Below are 9,408 nucleotides of genomic sequence, written 5' to 3'. Positions count from 1 at the left end.
TTGAAAGACCCCCGAGACCCAACATGTTACTTAGAGAGGTCACCTAGTAGTGGTTATACATGGTTTTAGAAAGAAGATGACGAGGCTAATGGGTGTCTACTAACACATGGTTTTTAAATATAGAAGTGGTTATACATGGTTTTTTAATATAGTTGGTTTAAAATATCTTAGTGCATTTGTTTCTTATAAAACCTCTTTTACAGGTTATTTGATTGGCACAAGTTCAAGTAAATATATGATGCATGTCTTATCTAGATCTAATCAAACCTTTTTGAATATTTTTAGAGAATGTCATCCTTGAAGGAAGACTGCTAATCATGTAATTAAGTAAGGTTGGCTCAATTTACGTGTATGAATTAATGTATTTATGTATGTGAACATGTTGTGTTTTAATAGGGCTACATTGATTCTCAGGTGAATATCTATGGAAAGTTAGACATCACATTGATTTTTTTGGTCTGGAAATTTTGCTTTCTTTGATATGGCCGTGCACCACAAACATACGAGCATAATAATCCTCTTAAACAATGGAGGGTAAACCATCGAAGTTGGAATCCAGATGGGACGTATAATCTGATCAAGAACTGGAACGACACTGGTGTTGAGGAAGCCTTCAACAACAACGTTGCCAAGCATAGGTACTACAAATAAACCTCCCAAAGGCATTTTGTTTCTGGTGTTTTGTTTTCTAATGTATTTCATATTGAGTTTTGGCTATTTTTATTATCATGCAGGTTTACATCAGAATGTCCCCTATTGTCCAAATTGCGGACATTGGGTCAACTATTACTGATTTTGTATTGAATCTAACAGTTGTATTTGTAGCCTTTGTACAATGACTTTGGGATATTTGAGCTCATCCATTTCATTGTTAGTCTGTAAATTTGAATTTTGGTGAAGTCTATATCTATTTGATAATTTTGTAGTCAAACCTCCTATAATATATTTCGCATGCATAAAACCTTATACGTTGCTTTACCCGAAAAATATACTAATTGTTAATTGGTAGTATAATGCTTTTAGTCATATTCATATATAGTTGAAGATTTTGAAAAAAAATTGTTTCCCGTCATCTCAACCTCGACTGACTTGAGTTGCTTCATTAGCGTTTTAACATAGACCGGTGTAACGCACGGGTTTCACCTAGTTGATTTTATTATTTTTACCATAGGTTTTAGGTAAAATAAAATGAGTATTAAAGTAAAACAAATAAAACAATAGGTTTCTATTCACTGAAAAATTACCGTGCATCATGAAAATCATCGTGCATCAATTGTTTTGTGAATCTCTGTGCATCAATTTAACCATGATCATAGGGTCAAGATCTCGTCTTATTTGTTCTATTTTAATACTTGTTTTAGAATAACCAACCTCTTTTACCATAATATACAAGTAGCATGATGTACTGCACAAACAGCCACCACAAATGTGTGGTAAAATAATTAAAAACATTGGTAATAATATCGATCCCCAAAAATTATACCATCCCAACCGACCTTTTGTATGTTATACACATAAAATTAATTCCTTACACTCATCTGTAAACAAAATTCATCCCCATAGGCTTTAATCGGCCCTACCTTTTTTTAAAAATAAGTCCCAGCTAATTTTTGATATTAGAAATAAATTTGAATAATATAAATGATATGATCAAATGTTTATAAAAACCTATATAATCTTTCCCTAATCTATATCTATATCTATATCTATATATATATATATATATAATCATGAGTATTTATATTTATAATATATATCTAAGATTCATTAATTTAAATTTAAGCAAACACTGTTTATTTAGGAATGACAAATTAGCAATAGATCTTAGATGTAAGCTAAATAAATATAATAGATAAGTTTTTTAATATCCTCTCTTAGTTATTTAGAGATTAGAAAACATTCATTATTAAAAAATATATAATATCAACTATAAAAAATCAAGTTGTAATATAGAAGAGATGTGTAATAAAGTCAATAAATATAGAATTAGTTGTCCATTAGCAGAATTGGTTAACATCATTCTTTTAAATCAGACCCCATGAATTTGAATTGTATTTCCTATATATTTTATTAACATGAACGGTAATTTTTTATATCATATTATAAATTATAAATAACTAGTTATATTGATTTAGTTTATTAGTAAATGGTTATATTTATTAAGTTTTTAAATGTATATTTCAAATCCTTGATCAATTGTCTGCAGCCATCTTTGGTTTTATCTCAGTCACGGATTCGACTATTTAAAGTGACGCATCTTGGAGATCTTTTCTTTAAATTGCCTGTAACCCGCTACAGCTTGCCAATCGTATTAATAGGTCTTAACACTTGATTTTTATGGTTTAAGTGTAACAGTTATACGTTTTATGTGTCAAAAAATTGAATGATGAACCTTAGAATACAAAAATCAATTATTTTTAGAAATGTAAAAAATTGCATATTTGATTTTGATGGTTTAATCTCATAGCGTAAAGTATTTACAAACTTTTTTTCCTGATATCAAATATTGAGCGACCATTTAGAAAAACTAGATTGGTGCTCGCACGTTGCAGCAACAAAATTAGACAACATTTGAGGTGGAATATGAAGAGGGGGGGATTATGAGTTATGGTTTTTGCTATGTGTTTTTGTGTGAATGAAAGATAGAGCCTTTCGAGGGTCATCCATTACGAGAAGACCTTCCTCTGAGTGATGTGGAAGTACGCTATGATGATCCAAAGAAACGTGTGATTTCTGAACCCATTGAGATGACCCAAGAATTTCGCTATTTCGATTCTGCTAGTACTTGGGAACAACGTAGCGACGGATAATTCAGAATCAAAATAGGTCCAAGGGACAAATCAATAAGAAATGTAAATTATTCATAAGAATAAAATTCACTTCTATGAAAGACTTTTACGGGAATTGTCTTAGTCATCCGATATCATTGAGAAATAAATAGAAAGAAATGTATTTTAGTTTTTTGTAAGGGTATTTTAGTCAGAGTGTTTAAATGGAAATAGAGATATACTAAGATGAATGATAAATTAAATATATCAAATTTTTAAAAGTTTAAAAAGAAGGTTTAAGTTTGCTTTATAATGGAGTATATTAATATAAGAGTAAATTACACTTTTCGTCCCTGAAGTTGGCATGTTTTTCACTTTTCGTCCCTTAAGTGAAAAAATTACAATTTTGACCTTAAAGTTGGCAGATTTTTTCAATTATCGTCCCTCACCAAACGTCGTTAAGTTTCAGCTGTTAAGTCGGACACGTGCAACACACGTGAGGGACTGAAACTGCAAAAAAAATGACAACTTCAAGGACGAAAAATGAAATTTACTTTTCTGTTCTCGTCATCTTCTTTTTCTCCGGCTGACTTTCGTCGGAATATTCGCCAGAAAACTTAAAAAGCCGATGTCTCACTCGTTTCTTCGAATTAGACCACGAAACCACCACCAAACTTCTCAAAATTAATTTCCGCACGAATCCTAACCAAAAGATTTCAGATTCATCACTTGCCAAAAAACTCAAAATACCCATAACATGGATTTTGAGCAATATTTATGTACGATTTAGCTTGTTCCAAGAATGCAATATTTCTGTTTTCGCAAATAAGTCCATGTTGGATTAGGTGTACGTGCTCCTCACTAAGACACCAATGGTGTGCCTCATTTATTATTCCATAAGCTCTATACAAAAAGAAAAGTACAAAATGGGGAGAGACCTTCATGTGAGTTCGGTTTTTGTCAATGAGGCAAAGAAATAAGATCGAAAAGTTAGAAATATTTATAAAGAGGAAGCAAAGAGAGACGAAAGGACCAGGAGGCCTGACAAGCCTTTGCAACTCAAATATTTCAGATCAAAAATTTCGATCATCGTCACCTGATTCTTAATTTATGTAATAGAAGTTCAAATCAATTTACAGTTCGTCATTTGGTTGACTATAGCTCTTGTTCTATATTTTGTATAGAAACTTTAAATCCGTTGTTCGTGAAATCCTTACGTCGAAATCTCATTCTGAAAGTTGCTACAAGTTTACTATTGATTCATCTAGTATTGTGTTAAGTTTCATAGCGATTTGTTACCTTTCATTTTTGGCGATTTAGTCAGATGTTAGTTTCATCGTAAGGTTTTCGATATGGTTTACTGGTCAATCGTTAAGGTTATTAAGTTGTTACAATAGTTAGATTAGTAGATTGAGGTACAAAGAATTCGGGTGTGACAACCGATTCATTGGATCTCGTTTCGGTTATAAGTTATTCGCACTCAAATTTGCCAGTTCGTACAAGTTCCATGCTAGTTTGTTGATTTTTTTGGTCAACTGGGTCTTGGTTACAAATTCATTTATGATGCTTTTCATTTACATTTCATGAAATATCGGCATTTTAAGATTATTTTTTTTTTTGGTTAGGATTCATACAGAAATTATTTTGAGAAGTTTGGTGGTGGTTTTGTGGTCTAATTCAAAGAAACGAGTGAGATATCGACATTTTAAGTTTTTCGGCGAATTTTTCGATGAAAGTCAGCCGGAGAAGATGAAGACGATGACAACAGAAACGTAAATTTCAGTTTTCGTCACTGAACTTGTCATTTTTTGCAGTTTCAGTCCATCACGTGTGTTGCACGTGTTTGACTTAACGGCTGAAACTTAACGACGTTTGGCTAGGGACGATGATTGAAAAAATCTGCCAACTTTAAGGTCAAAATTGTATTTTTTCACTTAAGGGACGAAAAGTGAAAAACGTGCCAACTTCAGGGACGAAAAATGTAATTTACTCTAAATATAAATCCCTACATTATATAATGATACTTCAAAATTTGTTAGTTATTGCCTATGTGGTATGCTTAAAAATGCAAGAAAGCCCAAAAATCATTACAATATTGCTCCTTGGAAGGTCTACGGATTAGTTACTTTTATAAGTTCAAATTTTCAAAAACGGATTAGTTATGCTTTCAAGAAGTTCAGATTTTTGAAAATTTGAATATGTAACCGTTCGTGTATTGCTTGTGTCGGTTACTTCCTTGCATGTCTATGTCTATATAAGGCCACTTCCATTTAGTTTTAAGGCATTTCAAAACGTAAACACATAACAGATCAATTTTAACATGGCTTCACTAAACCATGTTTCAATTAGAAATTTGCGTCCAAATAATAAGCCATGTACAATAACGGTTAGAATCTGCGGCTATGGAAGCAACCTCTATATGGAGATGTTAATAACATAGGTAGTATTGAGATGATCCTGATGGACGAACATGTAAGTATTTATTGTTTGTGAATTTTTCTTTTTTGATTAGATTACTTTTTAACATAACTTTCTTTCGAATTTATAACTAGCTTTTTAACATTCTAATGTATAAACATTTTCATTTTGACAGTTTGATAAAGTGGTTGTTGTTGCAACAATCAGTTTTATTCCAACCGACCAGTTATGGTATTCAATAGAATGTGTGAATTGTTCTCAAGAAGTTTAGTTGACCGATCTCTACATGGATGCAGTCGACATTATTGATGCTTTAAGGGACAACAAAATGTGGATTTGTTGTTCATGTAACAAGGAAGGAGTTCTCATCTAGGTATATATTTATATTTCATATTAAAACTCTATAATCATTAAGTTGTGTGGTAAAATTGTATCTCTGTTTTTTTTTTTTTTTGGTAGGTTTAATGTGCAAGTTAGGATTGTAGATGCCACTGGTGCTATTGGAGTTAAAATGAATGATGAACAAATTTCAAATCTTATACAAAGAACAGCCTATCAAATTTGTGATGAAAATTTTGAAGCATATTTGATTTATTTTAGTGCTAAATAAGATTTTTCTATGCATTTTAAGTCATTAATTTTTTTTTTAAATGGTCATTAGTTGTAATAGGAGTACATTTACTTTGCTACATGCATGCTTGAACTGGTGTTAAAGAAATTATTTAAGGTTATAGCGCATCCATGTGGGTCTATATATCAAAGTAGGGGAAAATTCATAATACCTATCACATCCAGGTAACCAACATAATCCTTCTTATATGCGCCTACTATGGGCAATCAATTTTATAATTTCTCTCCGACGTGCAATGACGCGTTTTAAGCCCTCGTTTATCATTAATAAATCCCAAGGTATATCTAACAAACTTTTTTCTTTAAATTAATCAACTCATAATAATATTTTTATTATGTCCAACTCAGTTATATTTATTCATTGATATCTTAAAATAAAGTTTAAGAAAAATTATTTAGGGTTATCCGTGTATCGTACGGAGTCTAATCACTAGTATAAATATAAATATATAAATATAAATATAGAAGTATAAAAGAGAACCATCAAGAAATAACACATTTATTTTAGAAAACAAAAGGCCGTTAAGATTCAAAATTAGGCTCGGATCTTGCCTCCCCTGCTCTTTCTACTCCATTTTCGTCTGTGTGTGTGCGAGAGACAGAGAGTGTGTACTGAAAACTAAAAAAAATAAAATTAATTGATGTATATTAATAAATTAGGGATTTGTTAATTTCGATCAAAATGGAAGGTATTTCCGTTCATAATACCCAAAACGACGTCGTATTCAAAGGTATCTTTTCCTCCTTACCTCATTTCGATCTATTGCTGATTCTCAATTAAATGAATTAGGGTTTTATCTAATAAATTATAATTAGTTATTAGTAATTCCTTACAGCATCCCGAATTTTCAATTATTAGTATTAGATAGATTTATTAGGGTTTTAATGTTCATTTTTAATTTGAAATGTGATTTCTTTTAAACAATTTTTTTTGTAATTAGATACGCCGAAAATGGCGAAGGAATCTATTGGTAATTCGGGGAGGAAAATGCTTGCTGATATAAGTAACGTCCCCCAAAAACCGAATAGTTTGGTAGAAAATAACAACAAGTCTCGCCCCAATTCCATAACTGTCAAAGAATTTATCGACAAGCTCCAAAAGGTACTTCTTTTCCATGGTTTTCACTGCAATTTCTGGTACTTTAAGATGAATATAACTGCCGTTATTGTGTATTTATATCGTTTTTTTGTTTGAATGTGAACCAGGAAAATGCGACGCTCGTTAAGCTTTTAGCAGATAAAAAGTATCCTTTATATTATATGTTATCGTTTTAGAGTTTATGTGGTTATGGGAATTTTTAGATAAACCTTTCTTGTGCCAACCGAAAAGATGTACAGTTTTTCCTTAACGTTGTTACAGTAGGATTATTGATTTAAGTGGAACTGAGTTACACAAACTGAGGATTACTTTGCAGAAGATGCAGATGCAGAATTTGCAGCTTGCTCAGACAAATAGTCAGATGCTTGCGGTTTGTTTTGCTTGACATAATACATGTTCAGTTTCTTATGCTATACTTGTCAAAATGGCTGATTGACGTATATTAATGATTTTTCAGGAACTGAATTCCGGCAAAGATAGAGTAAGTTGTTCATATATGTGGTATGATGATTTGTCTTGTTGCCATCCATTTACGATTAAAGTGATGCTATATTTTTGTTTTTGTTTAGCTAAAAGACCTGCAACATCAGCTTGGATGCAAAAATGGTTTGCTTGTTGCAAAACAAAAAGAGCTAGAGGTTAGTTTCCTATTCTTCCTTCACATTGGTCCATCGTATGTTTGTTACATACATAATACATTTTATTTCAGGGGAAAAGGAAAATTACAACATGTGAAACGAAAGATGTTAAGGTTAGCATTTGAATCCCATGAGTAATTTTATTTAACTTTTTTAAGTGATCGTCTCTTGTAACTAGAATTGAGCAACTTCTTTTTGCATGTGAACACGTAGAAGCTGAAAGTATATGAGCCTGAGGAGATGGGAGTCTGTACAGTAGCAGAAAAAGATAAAGAACAACAGTGTAATACCAGCACAAGGCTAAAATCCAAAAGTTCGTGTAGTTTTAGTGGCTAATCTCATTCCCAATTTACAGTTTTGTACCAGCTGATTTATAAATTTAATTTACTCTCCTTATTGTTCCAGGTTTAGGGCCATCAGTTAGAGAGGGCCCGGAAAAGGATGTACGTGACAATGGAAGGTTGGTTCACACTTGTAATATCTACAAGTTGGTTGCAGAGATGGTAAAAAAAAAAAAGGAAAGGGAGGGGAGGGGGACAAAGTCAAAATGGGCAGTTTCTTGGGATATGTTGAAATGAATTGGGCTGGGTTGGACCCCATACACTTTGGCAAAAGTTATTAACCTTTCTGTGCCTTTTAAGGGATACTTTGGGACTACTTAGTGTACATCTATGATTTCAAGAATAGTATGTCTCAGTGACTCGCTAGTAATATGATATATTGTATAGAATGATTTAAAGACTTAAAGAGATACTTTGGAACACTTTTGGCCTGTTTCGTTTTCAACTATATATGTGTCTATCTGACTGGTTAGGGATAGAACATAATCTAATATTTGGTCCAATCTATTAGCGGATTGAAATTTTCACTTCTATTTGTATTTGATTATCTATCTTTCTTTTCTTAATTTATTACAGAGACTATGATTTCACATAAATACGCTTTTTTTGGTTTTCTTTTACAGGATCCAAGCTAGAAGGCAGTCTGCTAGATTTAAGCACGAGGAACCAAAGCCTAGAGAAGATGTTTTTCATGCAGACAATGTGAATCTCTCACAATGTTCATTATCTGATGAAAAAATGCATGAGGATGATTCAAGTTCAGTGGCTTTTTCTGTTAAGAAAGAGAATATAGAAGATGACTTTTTACCAAATAAAGTAACTCAAGAAAGTAGAAGAGCATCTATTTCAAGGCCATCTCGTGTAGCAGCTAAGAAGGTTCAATCTTACAAGGAAATCGGCCTGCAAGTGAAGATGCGGAGACCTGAGTAAGTTTGTTTCAAGTTTTTTGCTATGAGGAAATCATCATTTGACAACAAGTTGGTTTGAATTCCGTTCAATATTTCTTTAGTTGGAGATTGAGGAAAAACGTTCCTTTTTTGTATCTGTATGATGTGTTAAACGATTTATTGGGCATATGATAGCTAGCTAATCGAAGTCAGTGCAGTTGATTGTCAGTTGTATGTTGACCATTCTTAATGCGCAATACCGGTCTTATTTTCTAAATACGGGGAGTATGTTTGAAAATATATAACTTTTCTTCTTCTGGAAGTTTGGTAATTGCCATTTATGATAATGAAGGTATTTAGTTCTGTATAGAATGTATGTATAGTTTTCTGCCGTTTATATGGAGATTCGCTTGCTCATTTGAAGTCCCAAGATCCGTGAATGTAGTGGTGTTGATATGCAGTTTTTACTGTCAAGAGTGTGTTAATCTATCTTTTCACTTTATGCTTTATGGATCTCATCTTCATTTTTAATGATGCATAGTGTAACTGTCCTCTAGGGTCTTCCAAAAGAGCAATCTGTTGGTTTGGAAACTGTTTACGTTGACGTTTGGGTTCATTTCTGGGATG

The 9,408-nt window shown here is 32.3% G+C and overlaps 1 protein-coding gene across 2 annotated transcripts; it reads left to right on the top strand.

The window, feature by feature from the left end:
- Nucleotides 1-6,337: 6,337 nt before the first annotated feature.
- Nucleotides 6,338-9,103, top strand: LOC122589224 (SHUGOSHIN 2-like). Of its 2 annotated transcripts, none has more exons than XM_043761482.1 (10): nucleotides 6,338-6,547; nucleotides 6,758-6,918; nucleotides 7,023-7,060; nucleotides 7,180-7,285; nucleotides 7,373-7,396; nucleotides 7,485-7,553; nucleotides 7,625-7,666; nucleotides 7,767-7,866; nucleotides 7,959-8,013; nucleotides 8,518-9,103. In XM_043761482.1, the coding sequence occupies exons 1-10, from the start codon at nucleotides 6,499-6,501 to the stop codon at nucleotides 8,822-8,824; spliced, it is 951 nt and encodes a 316-aa protein (XP_043617417.1). In that variant the 5' UTR covers nucleotides 6,338-6,498; the 3' UTR covers nucleotides 8,825-9,103. The 2 variants fall into 2 exon arrangements, with proteins under 2 accessions (XP_043617417.1, XP_043617416.1); XM_043761481.1 differs by having other exon boundaries at nucleotides 7,177-7,285.
- The last annotated feature ends 305 nt before the right edge of the window (nucleotides 9,104-9,408 follow it).

The sequence above is a fragment of the Erigeron canadensis genome, chromosome 2 (genome assembly GCF_010389155.1).
Source record: "Erigeron canadensis isolate Cc75 chromosome 2, C_canadensis_v1, whole genome shotgun sequence".
NCBI lineage: Eukaryota > Viridiplantae > Streptophyta > Magnoliopsida > Asterales > Asteraceae > Erigeron > Erigeron canadensis.
The sequence above is the reverse complement of the archived record's forward strand: the minus strand, read 5'-3'. Positions and strand labels throughout refer to the sequence as shown.

Excerpts from the sequence above, each read along its gene's own strand:
- LOC122589224 (XM_043761481.1), top strand. The coding sequence starts at position 6,499 with ATGGAAGGTATTTCCGTTCATAATACCCAAAACGACGTCGTATTCAAA. Across the intron at positions 7,286-7,372 it reads CAAATAGTCAGATGCTTGCG|GAACTGAATTCCGGCAAAGA; the intron begins GTTTGTTTTGCT and ends ATGATTTTTCAG. Across the intron at positions 7,667-7,766 it reads GTGAAACGAAAGATGTTAAG|AAGCTGAAAGTATATGAGCC; the intron begins GTTAGCATTTGA and ends GTGAACACGTAG.